The 17,926-nt window shown below is 39.1% G+C and overlaps 1 protein-coding gene across 1 annotated transcript in view; it reads left to right on the top strand.

Annotated features, from left to right (window-relative positions):
• Nucleotides 1-2,026: 2,026 nt before the first annotated feature.
• Nucleotides 2,027-17,926, top strand: part of PKP1 (plakophilin 1) — a 48,093-nt gene continuing 32,193 nt past the window's right edge. The window contains exons 1-2 of the mRNA XM_079981890.1: nucleotides 2,027-2,443; nucleotides 15,692-15,792. Of these exons, the coding sequence (XP_079838016.1) occupies nucleotides 2,227-2,443; nucleotides 15,692-15,792 (318 nt within the window). The 5' untranslated portion in view covers nucleotides 2,027-2,226. The remainder of the gene's footprint in view (nucleotides 2,444-15,691; nucleotides 15,793-17,926) is intronic.

Genomic DNA, 17,926 nt, shown 5'->3' with positions numbered 1-17,926 from the left:
ATTGATACATCACTTGAGAAAACCCTCAAACCTATTTACAAAAAACAAGGAAATCAAGGAAAAGTTCTAATAATTTTAAAAAACAATATGCACATAATCCTTCGTCTGAGTTTGTTTTATGACCCTTTTCTCTAGATACACAAGCATATTTTTGCTGAATCTATTCAGTGAACAAACAATGTTTATTCCTAAGCAGTAGGGAGCTTATTTTTATTCATAGATGGAATGGAATGAAAAAACAGAAACAAAATTAGCTTTGCCACTAGAGACAAAGTGTTTTGTGTTTTTGGAAAGAGATTACAGAGCATTGTTGGAGCCAAGGTATACATAGCTGAGTTTTTCAACCCATAGTTTTATCAACATTGGGGTGCTGGAATCTGTATAAAAATTATGGAAACGGAGCACTCTGACACTAGGCGCATCCATTGTGTTCCACAGAGCAGTCTGAATTAAAAGAGGGACCAGACTGTAATTAATAAGATGCATTGATGGATAACTGCCTGGTCATTCCAGCCCTTATCCTCTAACTTCCATGACCAGAGCCTTGTATGCCCTACCAATGCTGGGCATTGCAGATTTATAGTTCCCAGCCACCCTTAGCTCAGAAAACCTCAGAATTCTTGGGGGGGGGGGATACACTTTTGATGTACTCTTAAATGTGCAGTGTGTATGCAACATGACTTTCAGTTCATACAATGTGGTTCCACACCCCTCACTGGCATATCACCTAAAAAGCTACCTCATCACTTTTCTTACTCTAATGCTACTGGACATGTTCTGTAGAAGCAAATGAAGCCCCACTTTGGCCCCACAGTGAGAATAAGATATCTGCTGTTGCCGCCACATCCTGCTCCTTCTGCTGGGAGTCTGGTGGAGGGTTGAGGCCTCCTGCTCACTCAGTGCACATCCCAGCAGGACACAGCATAATTTTTCCTTACTATACCAGACCTCTTAGTGATCTTTTGAACCCCAAATCCACAGGAGTGGCAAAAGCCTAAGCAGGTGAAAGCATAGTGTGTGTGTGGGGGGGAGAGATTCAGTGACACCCACAGAAACCTTAAAGTAGGCTGATAACTCTTTTTCAACACCATTTTGCAGCAGCTGTTTTAGAGCATTTATGGCACAGTCCATGTGGAATTCAGGCACGGTTCCTCTTTACTGCCACCATTTCTCTCTGCAATCAATATGTCTGGAATTGTTTTGTGGATTAGCAAGAAACACCTGATTGCTAATTAGTGACCTAATTTGCAGCATGGGAAAGAAAATAAAGATTCATTCAAAGATAGGGACGGGGTGAAATTCAATTCAGTTTGCATTGATTAATGAAGCAATACGCAGAACAATACACAAACTAAAATGCAACCATTATTCAAAATGTACGCTTCTCCAAATTTTGCAGCAGTTTTTCAGCCAATCAATGGATGTATACACAAAATGCATAAAAATGCATATATTCTTGAAAACAGCACACAAAAATACATTATATTAAGGGAAATGGCTTTGCAGAAATATATGTATTAGGCAGAATTTCATGCAAAGACGTGCATTTTAGGATAAACTTGCTGTAAAATGCTGCTGAATGTTCACAAGGAATGAAATATTCACTAACTGATATGGAAATGTGAAGAACAAGAGTGGTAAAAGGAAAAAACTGCAATTGACAACTTTGCCCATCCCTATTCAATGTAGGAGGTATTAACCAGGTGCAATGAGGGAAACATGCCAAAATTAAAATTATTCAGAGCAATCATTTTTGTCAGCGATAGAAAGGAGAAGATAAAATTATGTAAGATGCAACCTCGATGTTACGTTTTACCCCACACTGCCCACCTGCCATGGTTGCTAATCCTCTGCTACATTTATGTTAACTTTTCAAAGCACAGTCACTTAAATAGCAGCAACAACGCGATCACCAGCTCTCTTGCACCTGGATGAGTGTCTTGTGTTGCCTTAGATCTGCAAGCAGAGTACAGAAGTGGGTGTGTGCAGACATAGTCTTCAGGCTGTATATCCAGTCTAGCAGAGGGCGTGCCTGCTCACTCACACACAGGAGAGCAAAGTGTGGGGAAAGAGCAGCTGTCAGCAGACGGACGTATGGCAAGGAGGGCTCCCTGACATTCTACACCCGAACAAGACCTTTTTTTGGTACTGCTGTTTCTGTTTTGTTTTTTAAGTCGCAAAAGAGAGACAGGTGACATCCCACCCACTGCCACCCCATCTGCAACCATGCTTCACTCTCCTTCTCCACTGAAAACAGCACTGGCTTATGAGTGCTTCCAGGACCAGGCCAATTCTACTCTAGCGTTGCCCTCGGATCACAAGCTGAAAACTAGGGGGACAGGAAAACAAAGGGTCCAGGAGCAGGTGATGATGACGGTGAAACGGCAAAAGCAAAAGACCTCCCTTTCATCAGCATCCAATGCAGCAGGACACTCCAACCGAGGTAAATACCTATCACTGCTTGATTAACAAGGGATGACCGCTGAGTGTGAGAAATTTGGCTGTACAGCACTTGCCCCATCTGATGGTTCTTTGAGCTTAAGAATGTGTGGTATTGGGCATTGTCCATTGGAGTCAATACAGCTGGTGTCATTTGGTTCTCTTGGCAGGTTTGTGTTGTGGTGATACCAAGGAAGTTTTGCAAAATCTTGAGGGATAACTAGGGATTTGGGGATCCCGGTCTCAGTAGTTTTGCAGCTTAGTTCCGAAATGGTTTCAAGATAGGCCATGGGAATCTAGTTAAGCTGAAGGACTTTGATTTGGATTGTGCAGGTTGATTTGGAATTGCAAGGTGGTGCTAAGAGCAAATGCTTCTGCTTTGAGATGAAATAGGTTAGAGCTGAACATCTTCTAGCCAGTTTCATCCTCAAGATTCCCGTAATTCTATCGTGAATGGCTGGTACAATTTTGCGAAAGTTAACCACAGATAAATTCCATGGACTTCAGCAGGAGAGGAAACCATTCCAATTTAGAGTCATGGAATCATAGAAGTCAAGCAATTCCCACTAAAACCAATGAGATTTGTAATGCACAATTTAACTTAGATCCAAGGGTTTGATATTATCTGGAGTCTTGACAGCATTTCAAGTCTATTTATCTACAAATTGGAAATGGTATGCACCCCAGCAGGAAAGTTGTCTGGTTGAAATTAAGGCATGTCCATAGATCTGCTGTGACTGTCAAACAGAGAATGTTGTTACTACTTATTTGCACCACTGATCTAAGTACTCTGTAACTTTCCAGACAGTGAAAGAATATTCAACATTAGTCATTCACAGAGCAGACGCGCTGAAACCAATAGATTTACATAACCCAAGTCTATTGATTTCAATGGTACCTCCAGAAGTATAACTTAGTTGGATTTAACCACCCCCTGGTTTTTATTTTACAGCTCGTGTGTCAACTTCTGCACACCTTAAACTGCAAATGATCTTGAAAAACACACATACACACATATATCAATTAAGCAAAGTGTGTGGCTTTGTGCTTTTTACATCACTGCTCTTAATTAGTGCTCTAAGATTATTGAGCAAACCCCAAAGCCTTGCCTTCTGTCTCCCCAGTTCATGACATTGTTATTCAAAGAATGAGGTTTTTAAAAATCTAATTTGGGAGCACTTTAACACACACCTTCTTTTTGTATGAGACAGTGAAGTTTCATGATTTCAAGCTGCTGCTGCTGCTGCTTCTTTTGAAAATCTTTGGGAGTGAATCATTCGGGCTAAAACCACATTTATAGATGTACTTTGTATTTTCATGACTCACGTCTTGAGGAATTTATACTTAAAACTACTCCAGCAGATTGTATGCATTGTAGGGAGATTGTGAGAAGCAACTAACTATGTGAATTAAGAATCCTAAAATGAAGCAGAATGCCAGGTAGTTGTGCATTATGTCCCTGGTGGTCCTTGGGGATAGCCAACAAGACATGCCACTCTTGTCTGCATGGCAGGACACTTGGCTGAAAAACACTGTGGAGCTGTGTCTTAACATCTTATCCATGTGTGAGATAATTTGTCCTTCATATCTCAGACTTGAGAGCCAGACCCATGGCCCTGTAAAGTTCAGCTCATTTTGGAAAGGATAAGACTCCATTAAAAGCAAAGAGTGAAGTAATGTGTGACAAGAAGCAATTGTCTTTGGCATTTCTTTCATTGATATCCATATATTCCATGATCAAAATAGCAAGGGATTCTATCAGGAAAGGCTATCCTCTGTGTATCCTCTATGCATAGCAAGGCAAAAGGATTTGCCTATGGTCACTCAGCAAAGCTATGCACAACTGAGTGTGGATATAAACCCCTTGATGTTCTGTTACATGAAAGATTTCAGGTTACGTGAAGGATTGCCTGTTGCTGCATAGACCAGTAAGATCACTTGGATCATCTGAGGAAAGTTTACTTGGGGCTCTGACCCTATCAAATATCACAGGGTGGTGACCCCAAAACAGGCTTTTTCTGTCATTGGCCTTGCACTGCAGAATGCCCTTCTGTCCGTCATACACAAAGCATCATCTGTTAGCAGCTTCAGACTTCCTGTGATGATATACCTTTTTATCCAAACGTTCACTGACCCACAAGATTTGGACTGTCATTTCTGAATTCCTGTTTTCATCTGTTTTTTATTTAATAGGGTTTTATGGGTTTTTAATGTTTTGTCTCTGTTTTTATTGTACTGTTTTCTTGGTTTAATGCTATTTTGTATAACACTTAGAGGGTTTTTCCGGTTAATATTAGGCAGTTTAAAGACGCTTATAAACAAATAAGTGTACCCCAAACAATCCTCCTGGGATTAAATAGGTCACCTGTTTATTCACAATTGGGTTTGATAAAACAGTGTGCTCCTTGTAACTCATATCTTTTGCACCAAGGCTATCCTTTGTAAGCAGCTTCTGTTATAATTAAGACTTCAGTTGGTTGGTTAAGTGTTATGGGAAAGTGGCTTAGCTAGTTTTTAGAAATGTGACAATTTTTATTCAAGAGATAAATAACAGTTACATAGATCAAGGCCCCTTGGACGTTCTGGGCTACTATTGCTGTCATCCTTGTTGCGCTGGCTTGGACTGATCGGTGTTGAAGTTCAACAGCGAACTTCTGGAAAGACACTTTGCGTATGACTTTTTCACGTTTGAGAGACTGGGTGAAAAAATTATTTGCTCTTGATGTACGTGCTGAGGAGAAGATATTCACCATGACCCAGCACATTTGTCGGGTGTTAAAATCCCATGCTAGCTACACAATTTTTCCAGCGAATAGATTGATTTCCAAGTTGGAAAATAATAATATATGAATTGCCTTTCATAAACTTGGGATACTTGGTTTGCTCTGAAAAGCTTGTACCAGCAACCTTAGTCTATGAGAACAGTAGTGGTTAGTTGCAGCACAGATTGAATCAAACATCAGATGTTCTCAGCTTTGGTTTTGGGTATCAAGGAGAACTCTGAGAAACATGGCTCACACTTTCTTTCTTTTTGATCACATATGCATCTGAGGCCGAATTTTGTCTTTTTAAAATAAAAAGCAGTCTAATGTGGCTTTATTTGAGAGCTGCAGAGTGTGAAAGTGAAGTATTCATTTCCCCATTCCACTCCTTTAGTTTGTCTACCAAAAATTGCCCCCTCCCGACAAGCTGTTTTCTGATCTTATGGGATATGCTAAGGATCATTCCTTTGAGTTGCTCATCTCCTTGTGACTGACTCCTTATTTCTTTTCCAATATGAGTGGGAAAGGAACTTGGGGTTGAAGGACAAATGGCAGGGAGGGAAGGGTTAAAGCAGTCCCACCCTCATTATTCATCAGCTTTCAACCACAGCTTTCCAAGGCTGCTTTTCAGTTTTAAGAAAAGCACTGGGAAAAGAGACACAGAACTCTGTGTTGGGGAGAAGAAGGGTGTCAGTGCTTCCAGATGAGAGCTTAATATTTTAAACAGCCATTGATATATAATTGAAACTCCTGTCACAAAGAAAAAAAAACTCCACAATTTTTTTGTTTTTAAAAGAATTTATTGGATTGTCCACTGGGAAGAGTAAATCTGGATTAAACGAGGAAAAGTCCTTGCTGACATTTTGATGTCAACAATGTTGCATGGATGCCGCAAAAAATAAAATGAAATAAAATAATTGCACACATGAAGAGCATGCCATCCCACAATAAATACCCACCTGGAAGCACCCTGCATGTTTAAAAAGGCATTTCAGGATACCAATACAGCAACAATTGGAATTTGTGTTTATTATGTTAGGTCTACTTTTTATGTAAGAATGACGGCTTAGTGGGATCAGCCAGGCGGATGTTATCTAGTAAAAACAGAAAACACAGTATCTTAAATCCATCAACTGTGTTATTTACACATTTGTTTTGAGCAGTAACCCAAAGTATTTATTTCTATAATTTACATTAAATTCAATAAAATTATTGCATGTTTTCTAAAAGAATCAATATTTCAATTTTGACACAATGCTATTCCTATGCAGCGTAGACTTGTTGAAATTAATGAACACAGCTAATTTGGGTCCATTAATTTCAGTAGATCTACTCTGAGTAAACCTTTATTGAAAATATGTCATCTGCTTTCTAACATAATCTCCTTTAGGAGTTGTAGATGAATCCCACAGACCTTCTGTTCCTGAGAAACAAAATGGTTTCATGCATTGGTCTTAGATGTTGTCCAGAAAATACCAATACCCCAAAAGAATTCTTTTTTAGGCTGGATAAGGGATACACACCCTTTTCAAATTAATTGTACATTGCAAACTTATTATTTATGGCAGGATAGTATTTGATGGATGTGAAGTTCATAAAGTGGTTGTGTAACTAACATCTGAGCAACAGTAAGTTGCTAAAATTGGATGGCAATCTCTCTAGAGTGCTGATGGAACACAGATAAGAAATTGCAGAGAAATAGCTGTTGCTGGCAGCCTGCCTGCCTGAAGGGTTGCTAACATAAAGTGCAAAAGAAGTGGAATCCAAAATTAGGCCTAAATTGAGCATCTATCATAGAAGTAAAAATAATAACTAGGAACAGAATTACTGTATTACATTGGAGTAGACATAGGTGACTGACGTCATTGTAGAAAAGGAAATAACACAGTTTTTCTCAATGGATAGATTTGTAAGGGTAATAAAGTCCATTAATTTTCAGAAAGCTGTCACAAACTCAGTTTTTATAGACATTTTAACAGTCCCTGGATAATAGGAAACATTTGTGTGTGTCATGATGTCATGATGATTGGTTTTAGATTAACTGTTATCATTGTAGATAGCTTGTTGAACAATGTAGATAATGTTAAACAAGACAGATAAATGGAAATTCTGCAAATGGAAAGCATGGTAGCAAGATAGCATCTTTGGTGAGCAATGGCAGTTTGCATCAATGTACAAGGAGAGAGGGAAGGAGGATTTTGCCTTGGTCAATCAATAAATGTGAGCTTCCGGTGATGTAAATGGCTATTAAACACAATAAAATCAAGATTTGTGAATTTAAGGAAGACGTATTTTGGGTTTTTTCTTAGCCTTTCTTTTAAGGAGTTGCTTGTCACTGATCAGTGGCATCTTAGGTTCATTTTACATATTAAAGGTAAAAAGGTATTATACTTTGTATATGTATAATATTATATATATTATACTCTGGTAAAATGAGTATTTGGCCAATAGTCAATCTTGTCTTACTGAAGTGTGAATCTGTATGCTACCTGTTTTAAGCATATATATTATACTTTATATTTTTACATCTATCAGGCCAAATGTAAGCACTTGCAATGCTTCTTTAGCTACCATGGGAAAATTTCAACCACGGAATTTGAACCATTGAAATAAATGGAAATTAAGTGCATATGTCTTGCTGAATCTTACCCATAATGCAACAAGAATGGTAGTGGCTCTGTAGTGCTAACCTGGCCCCACCCATCTCCACCTCCCCTTTGTGCAATTGATGTTCCACATTAATATAATGTATTTGCGTTCATTGCAACACACACTAGGCTTTGTAGGTTTACTCAGTTGTCAATTGGTTGTATATACATATGAAGCGCAACATTTTTAAAGCAGGTGTCCCACCCCCCCATTGTGCAGATTAGTATAATTTTTAGATGCTGAACAATAATAATATTGGTGATACTTGCAACTCCTCACATTAATGAAAGGAATCCATAAAGTATTTGTTTATTTTTCTGGAAAGTGTTACTAATGACAAAGGCAAAAAGAAAAGAAGTATGTGAACTAAGTACAGTGCTACCTCTGGTTACGAACTTAATTTGTTCCAGAGGTCCGTACTTAACCTGAAACTGTTCTTAAGCTGAGGTACCACTTTAGCTAATGGGGCCTCCCACTGCTGCTGCGCCACCAGTGCGCGATTTCTGTTCTCATTCTGGGGCAAAGTTCTTAACCTGAGGTACTGCTTCTGGGTTATCAGAGTCTGTAACCCGAAGTGTTTGTAACCTGAGGTGTTTCTAACCTGAGGTACCACTGTAGACCGAAAGTATCATCGTGCTTCTTTGATTGGTATCTTCCAGATTTACAGCTAGAGAGGAGTAGAAGAGGTCAGATCTTTACTAATGCTTGGGAATGTAGATGTACTGCCTATCATGGCTGCAAGGGATGAAACTGCAGCACATGAACTCAGACTCTCTGCACATTTGGAGACAATATGGCACACCTTGGTCAATGCTATATGGTTCATGTGCAGATTAGGAACGTATGAAGCTGTCTTATATTAAGTCATGCCATCAGTCTGCCTAGTTCAGTAATGGCTACACTAACTGGAAGCGACTCTCCAGGATTTTAGACAGGGTTCTCTCCCAGCCCTACCTGGAGATGCTGGGGATTGAGCCCTTCCCCAAATTGTGAGGGGGATCCTTAGATAGTAATGCCATTTCATGACTCCTCAACAACAACAACAACACAGGCAAGTAGCATGAGGTGAAAATTGTGTAGAACATCCACAACACCATATAATTTAAGCTGAAAATCCATATAGAAGGACTGAAACTACAGTGGTACCTCAGGTTACATACGCTTCAGGTTACATACGCTTCAGGTTACAGACTCCGCTAACCCAGAAATAGTGTTTCAGGTTAAGAACTTTGCTTCAGGATGAGAACAGAAATCGTGCTCCGGCGGTGCGGCAGCAGCAGGAGGCCCCATTAGCTAAAGTGGTGCTTCAGGTTAAGAACAGTTTCAGGCTAAGTACGGACCTCCGGAATGAATTAAGTACTTAACCCGAGGTACCACTGTAGATATTTTTTGATATGTTAAGAATTTAAATAGTGTCAAAGTCTCTTAGGGTGTGTCACATGCTTCAAAGATCAACATCTTTTGAGTGCTCATTGCCTCAGAACATTTGTGCATAGTTTAGGACTTTTAAAGAGAAATAACATTTGTTTCCCCAAATGCTGGCCATTTACATATTTTACAACCCTGTTTTGCTTTCACATTGCATTTTAGTTATTGCAATCTTTCTTTTACTCAGAAATGCATTGGGATAATGAATCACTCACTGTGCACCTCTCTTCATTTTTCATGTTAAATGCACTAATAACACACTATAGCACTGTGTTGCTACTATTAAATGTTTGATTTTTTAAACCAGGTTTTTAAAAATGCAGGGCCACTGGGGGTTTCATGAGAGCCTTGCAGTGCAATATTATACATGTCTACTCAGAAGTAAGCCCAATTGGCTTCAGTGGGACCCATGTAAATGAGTAGAGGATTGCACAATACAAAATACTTGGTCTCACAACACCAATTACTGTCAGCTGATAACAAAATTGAATTCTAGTAATGTGCAGAAAGATGTGGAGAATGCCCACATGTGAGATTCCAGATGTGTGTCCTTTCCTTCAGTACCATCAGGATTCCTGGACAGCTGATATCTTTCTAAACATGAACTGTGGCTGAACCTTTGTCTATCACTTTCCATTTCAAAGATAAGGTTAACCAGCTGGATAGACACACGTCTTTATAAAACACACACACAGCAATCCAGAGCTATAGGTATGCTGCAAAGTACAAACACAAGTCAGCATGCCAATATTTGTTTTCAGAAATTCTGGCAATTCAGGCTAATCGCCTCTTTCTTCAACAAGTAGCAATGTTTTTGAAAAAGGGATCAAGTTGTTTGTCTGCTTTAGTTTCTGGTTTTGTTGTTACGCTTTGTGGTTGCTCATTTCTGATGATGAATGCCATCTTAGTTCACAGATAAAGCAGAAAGCAATAATAATAGTAATGAGAATAGTAATCATCATCATCATCATCTATCCAGATTGCGCATGCCAGTGTGCAAAAGATTTGTCTAGATTTTAACATCTTATTCTCGGTCCACCCCTCCAATGGGATGCCACACTGAGAGGTTAAGTGGGAGAAAAGATAAGACTCAACTTAATGGAAGGGGGTTGGGTTCTCCTCTGGACTGGCTTTCTCAGCTGAATGGTGACGGCGGGGAACAGTGCACATATGTGCAGGCCTAACACATGCAACTTTGCAAAATGGCACCAGCCACCTCCATGCACTTCTTATTAAGGGGCAGATCCCTACACAGTGCTGCAAACTTGACATATATTTACATTCACAGCACATTGCTTTATTACACTGTTTTACGAAACTGAACAGCAGAAATTACTCTGCTGAAGTTTTCTTTTTTAGGTTTCTCTGGCATCCTTCAGTTCTGGCAGGGCCTGTAAAATCTGACTGATCAGCAACCCTCGTCTCCCGCACTCCAGAACCTTGTAAGCATCTGTCTGTATATCAAAGACCTTGCTTCTACAAGGGATTACGCATTACAGTAACTAAGTGAGTGGGCTGAGTTGTGCCATATATTTTTCTCCCTATTGGCATTATGGTGCACACAGGAAAGATGATTATGAATGAACCAGTATAGTTCTCACTGACAATGTCTGGGTGGGAAATGGGACCCACTTTGTTGCATGTTGGGACCATACATGGTTCACTAGGTGTCTATTAGGATAAAATGATAACATCGTTTCTCCCATGAGAACCCAAATGCTTTCATGTATGTGTGACACCTGGTGGATTACTTGTGGGGACCTGATGAAATGAACACAAAGTCCTGTATGTGATTATAGCACCACATACATATCAGAAGAGTTTTGCCTTATAAAATTATTCCCAGAGGACAAGGGCAAAGAAATGTGTGAGTGTGATTTATAAGGCCAATTTATTTCTATAAATTCATCATCCATTATCATCATCATCATCATCATCATCATTTTGGGCGGCTAAAACACTAAAAACAGAATAACACTTCAAACATTAAAAACTTCCCTAAACAGGACTGCTTTCAGATGTCTTTTAGAAGTCAGATAGTTGTCTCTTTCCTTGACATCTGATGGGAGGGTGTTTCACAGGGCGGGCGCCACTACCGAGAAGGCCCTCTGCCTGGTTGCCTGTAACCTCACTTCTTGCAGTGAGGGAACCGCCAGAAGGCACTCGGCGCTGGACCTTAGTGTCCAGGCTGAATGATGGGGGTGGAGACACTCCTTTAGGTATACTACCTAAGAGAGCAAGAGAAGGAGAAAATGCTGTTTCATATACTGGTCCTGTGACGCTATTCCCATCCCACAGAGGCAATGTGCTTTAGCATTGAATTTATATCGGGTTTAAGATATTTGTGAATGGGGATCATGTTCAGAAAATATACAGCACTACAAATTAAACTGCAATATCAGTAACCCACCAGAGTTCCATGTGCAGGAAAAATGCAGAGTGGGTTCTGTGCCCATTAGAATAACTGCAGACTAGAAAATGGATACCGAAACAGCATTTTTGCCTTACAGCAGCAACCAGTGAAGGAAATTAGGGCAAGAGACACTGATTTGCTCAAAGACAACTAGCTAGTTTCCTGGTTTACAGCATAATCCTAAGGACGACTGTGCAGAAGTAAGATCTGTTGAATCCAGTGTGGCTTACTCCCATGTAAGTGGGGCTGGGATTGCAGCCTTATAGTTATTGTATTGTTTCTGTAGTAATAGTGTTTCCTATAGTTATACTAGGGCTTGCTCTGTGGGTATGTGAAATGTGAGAGTCAGATGCATTCCTTGAAGCGCTTGAAGACTTCTGCCAGGCAAATGCAATGAGTCAGGAATCCCTGGATGTGTCCATTTTGTATTTGTAGGAAATGGAGACATCTGTCAATTTCAGTTTCTCTTGGTTTCTTGTTTTTCTTACATTAAGTTTGATTTCAACACATCTGCATGCTTTTTTTTTTAAGGCCTCAACAAAATTCATCATCATTTAAGTGCACATTTCTGTGTGCAATTTTGCTGAATATGCACATATTTCCATGCAGTTTTCCCTGTAATAAAGCATTTTTGTGTGTAGTTTTCACTAATAGGTGCATTTTTGTGCACCTTTCCCCACTGTACACACTTGTGTACCCATTTCTAGATTGAAGAACTACATCACAAAATCTTGAGAATGAATTTCGAAGAATAGCTGTGTTTCAGTTTGCATATAGTTTTCAGAAGTGTGAATTTCTCCCTTCCCTAATTTGGAGGCCCAATTCCTCCTTTATATATTTTCTGTAGCAAAAGCATCAAGCTGTTTCCCCAACAAACATTAATGCCACAGAAAACTGTGAAGCTACTCCATTATTTTATTTTACTACATTCCATCCATTTCTATTCCACTTTTCTTCCATCCTTTCAAGGCAGCTTACACAGAATGGCCAGGTAGTCTCCCTTGCAGGCAGTGACCCAACCCAAACCTGCTTAGTATTAGCAGTTAGTATCACTAGCCCATACTTAGCCCTTGCCCTGGGAGCATTATACTACATGTATTCAACGTTCCACACAGGCTTTCTCAGCATAGTACATCCAGGCACTTTGAGAATGGAATTAACCCAGCCTCCTTCCTCCTTCTAGCATGTCTAATTTCAAATGGGTTTCCCTGTTCTCATAGAGCTAAATAATACACTTGCAAAAAGCTGGTGCAAAAGTGCTCTGGGCTGAAGAAACTTGCTAAGCCTGTAATGAAGCTCCAGCTTCTCTCATATATATATATATAGAACAACAAAGCAGTAAACATTATATTGCTTTACTAAGCTCTTGATGGATGTCCCATTAACTTCTTACATACTGGCATTATAAGACATGTTTCCGCCCCCCTCAATGGACATTTGAATAACTGTTCAACATTTATTTGTGTTTCCACTCACAACTGACATAATTGTGCATCATGTTGTGTTCTTGTTCAAAAACCCAGACTTGTATGAGAAGTATAATGCAGGTCTAAATAATTGCTGTGTGTCGTATGCACAATTAGCTTAATTGCAGAAAGGCTTGGACATCCAATGATTATTCCCCCCCCCCATTGATCCAATGATATTTGTTCCAGTTCAGGAACAATTATCTGCAACAGCAAATACACAATTTCTGCATCAGGAGTGTTAAATTATAGGACAAGGTCCAATTAAGTCATACTCAGGGTAGAGCCATTGAAATCAATGGATGTAAATTACTTTAATTATTTCAGTGGGTCTATTTTGAGCATGACTAATGCTGGACATCACCCACAGTTATTTGAAGCATCATTGGGGCTCTTTCATATGTATGCACCAGGAAGACTTCATTCCTTTGCTCATGGTTTGACCTTAGAGGCCACAAATAGAACATGTTTCTCTTTTAGAATTTTATGTTTAGTTTGGCCACATATGAAGTGGTCATTAGTGGTGCCCCAACCCTATGTGGAGCATGGGTTGTATCCAATTCTCATCCTACTCAGAGGAGAGTCATTGAAATGAATGAGTATTACTTAGTTCTATTAATTTTAATTGGTCTATTCTGAGTTGGACTTTGTTGCTAATTTGTTGTTGATTACTAATAACTGAAACTCGGTGGATAGTAGTCAACGACATTTTACTCAGAGTAGACTCATTGAAATTAATGGACCTAACTTAACATTTCATTGGAGTAAAATGCCATTGCATACAATGGACTTTGATTAACTGTTGACTTCATGTGCACCTCCTCTGAAGCAGTTGTTGCATGCCCCATTTCTCATAATTTTGGACATTAGTTTACATTATGCTGCCTTAACAGTTAAATATTACCATTTTGACAGCTTCCCATTTTTGTGGATGAAGAAGGTAAAGAAGGCATTGGTCAGTAATTGTACACTGTGCAAAAAAATCAAACAGAAGCAAAGTGAAAGTTGTGTAAATGAGCACAGTTGGTAAGGATTCATTGGCAGGCATTTCTCCACTCCAGACTTCTGTGAGAGAACAATATGTGCTAGCAAGCAGATCTATTTTTACAAACTAAGGAATAAATCCTATCAGCCTTACTCGTATTCTTTTAGGTCTCTAGGGGCTGTTTGATAACTGGGGCACTGATTCGAGGGGCTACAATTTAAACTGTTGGGGGGGCGGGGGAGCAGAGGGGCTGTCATATCATCAGGAATCACATTTCCTAGCCTAAATACAGTGTTCTGGGCCAGAATATCATGTCAATAACCTAGTTTGTAAGTGGGGTTTTTATATGATAGAAGTGACATGAGAAATCTCACTTGGAAATATACTATGGCATTTAACAGTCACCATTTACTATGCGATACATCATTTGGGAGGAATCTTATCATGTACTTAACACCAAGTTTGATGAGTTGTCTAATATCTCATCTGACCGACTCAAAATTCCGTACAAATTCAAAACATGGAAAAATTCAGCTTTTTTTAAAAAAAAATTCTTCATGAGGTAGGAGTCATGTGAACTGGCTCTTATTGTGGATGGAGGATAATTTCATTCATTTTTAAGTGAACCAGCCAAATTCATATCTCCAAGAAAAACACAGAGATTGGAACATAATTATTCCTCAGATTTTGCACTTATTTGAATTTTATGACATAATTTTTGGCTCAATAAATGTACCAGATGTGTAAAGAAAAGATATATTTTAGGACAACATGCATTTGGCTGGCCTCAACCAGAGCCAGGGCTTTTTCGGCTGTGGCTCTGATCTGGTGGAACGCTCTGCCACAAGAGACTAGGGCCCTGCAGGACTTGACATCTTTCCGCAGGGCCTGCAAGACAGAGCTGTTCCATCAAGCCTTTGGCCAGGGCACAGCCTGACTCCCTCCTTTGGCAATCTTCACAGAACTCTCGTCCAATGGTTGCCATCAATTTGATTTGAATTAATTTTATATTGAAATGATTTTAGAATGTTGTATTATTTTATTGTTTTTAGCCGCCCTGAGCCCGGCTTCGGCTGGGGATGGTGGGATATAAACAAAATATTATTATTATTATTATTATTATTATTATTACTATTTAGAAATGTGCACATTGAGATAAAATATGTGCATTTTGTAATAAAATATAGCACACATTTAAATACATGTTTAAACACAATTTAAATATGAAATTTGCAAATGTATTATTTTAAAAACTGGAAGATTAATGTGTGATGGAACAGATGTGTGAACAAACACCTGCAAAACTGGCATGGACTGATCCATCACTAGTTCTCACTTGATGTAGGTTAATGGGCAGACATTGTGCCTAGTACAGCCATATCCATATCTTCTTGATTACTGTTGAGTCCATTGTGCTTTACCTACTGGGTGGAGGGGGGGGGGAAGATTTATTTTCCTGAGAGACTAAACTTCAGTCACTGAAATATTCAATCAAATCAGGATTCAGAGTGCCTCCTTTTCACACCTAATTCTTTTGCTCTGCTTCCAGGTTCCATGTACGATGGTCTGGCTGATGGTCACAGCTATGGAACAGCCCGTGGTTCCTACTATGCCAAAGCTCACACAGGGAGCAACAACTGGGGACATGGGGTAAGGTTTTCTCTAAGAACTATGGGATGCTGATGGTGGGCAAGGGGAGAAACAGTGGTGGGGCTCTTCTGTCACAAAGCAAAAATAGCTTTCTTCCTTGGAAAGGCAATAACTCATTTGAAACAAGAATGATATGTCACTGTTATGCTATATGATGTGTTGTTGAATATATTGACTCAGAACCCAATCATCTGCTTAGATTTGGGGTGGGGGCCTTTATCATTTTTTCCCCATTTCCCATTAATTCTTCCATGATCTCCTTTTCCCCCCTTTTCTTTTTTCTTCTCTTATTTTTTTCCTGTAAGCACTCTGCTGTATGAAGAAGCCCCTCATCACAGCTTTGCTAGTGTCCCAAGTCACATTTATATCTGTATCTTGATTTAAATTTATTTCAAAATAGTCCTTCAAAAGATTTTCTGCCTTTTCCAGGGTCAATTGGCTGTCCAATAAGCTTTCATATAGTCTCCATCTGAATGTTGAGTTCTGCTGTCCTTTTAATTCCAGATATACTGGATTATGGTCCGAGAGAGTCCTAGGTTGTATTTCTGCCCTTCTTGTTCTTATCAATATTTCTTCTGAGATCCATATTGAGTGAGTTCTTCCAGCAGACTGATTAGGCTCTGAGAAATGTGTAAATTGTCTTTCAAACAAGTGTTTATATCTCTGTACATCATTCAATTTAAAATTCTCAACCAGATTGAAAAGATTTATAGGTAGTCTCCCTTCTTTAGAATCTGATTTTCTTATTGTTCTGTCCATATCTAGGGAGAGAACACCATTCAAGTCACCTATTAATATTATTTTCTGGTCCATAAATTCAAACATTTCCCCCTCTAATTCTTTGTAAAATTCTGATTTTTAAATTTGGTGCATAAATCCCCACAATTACTATTTTTTCCCCTTGTGACGATACCTGTACCACTATCACTCGTCTCTTTTTGTCCTTATATATTTTTCCGTTTCAAGTTTTTCTTTTATATACATTATCATGCCTCTTTCTTTGCTTTCATCTGAAGAAACAAAGTCCAAACCCGATCTTTTATTTATTAACACTCTTTTATGTCTTCTAGCAGCATGTGTTTTCTGAAAACAAATTATATCCAGATTTTGTTTTTGTAAAATATATTCTATTTTGTTTTGCTTCTTTTTATTATTCAGTCTATTAATGTTCCAAGTCAAATCCATTTCTCTGCTTTATTTAGAGTCCTTAAGATTATCTTTATCCTGTTCTCTTCGTCCTCCCACTGCTCCTTTTTCTTCCTCATCTGGTTCAGGTCTCTTTGCTTTCAGCTTTTTCTTATTTCTTTCCCAGAATGTTTCTGCCTCATTTGGGTCTCTACATCTTTGTTTCTTTCCATTAAATGTAAATGAGATGCCTTCCGGGTATTCCCATCTATAACAGATCTCGTGTGTTTTTAGTGCTTCCGTCAAAAATTTATAATTATTTTTTTCTCTCAAAATTCGAGCTGGAATTTCTTTAAGTATGATTATTCTTTGGTTGCCTATGTGCAGCTTCTGCTCAAAATTGGTCTGTAGGATTCTGTCTTTAATTATCCGTGAATTTAATGTCACCAGACAGTCACCTGGTAGTTTTTGAGCTTTAGCATAACTCAATTTTACTCTAAAAACTACATATTGACTCAGATCCCAATCATCTGCTTAGATTTGGGGTGGGGGCAGTCATGTAAAGCAGGGACTTGGCCTAGGCTACAAGTCCATTACCATGGGGGGCGAATTGAGGCTCAGTTGCTGGTTATGCTTGAAGACGTTTATGGAACTATATTTTTGCTGTATTTGTGCATTTATATTACATAGTATGTCAAGATCTCATGAATTTTGCCAGAGCCAAGCAGAAGCAATGTTTCAACAGAGCAAGCAGCATTGTGGAGTAATAAAGGAGGGGCACCAGAACTTGACTAGAAACAAACCACAACTTTATTTTTATCTCTGTCTAAGATTACAACGGCAATGAAACTAGTGTGGAGGCAAGTGTGCTTAACTTCTAATCAGGCACCCAAGGAAACTGTACTGAGATGGCTGTCCTGCCACTCAAAATCAATCCCTGCCTTTCTGGCTCAATCCTGAACCAGTCCCTATTTGCAATCCTACATGTGCAAGCATTCTCCGCCCAGCA

Source organism: Podarcis cretensis, assembly GCF_951804945.1.
Source record: "Podarcis cretensis genome assembly, chromosome: 6".
NCBI classification, from domain to species: Eukaryota; Metazoa; Chordata; class Lepidosauria; order Squamata; family Lacertidae; genus Podarcis; species Podarcis cretensis.
The sequence above is the reverse complement of the archived record's forward strand: the minus strand, read 5'-3'. Positions and strand labels throughout refer to the sequence as shown.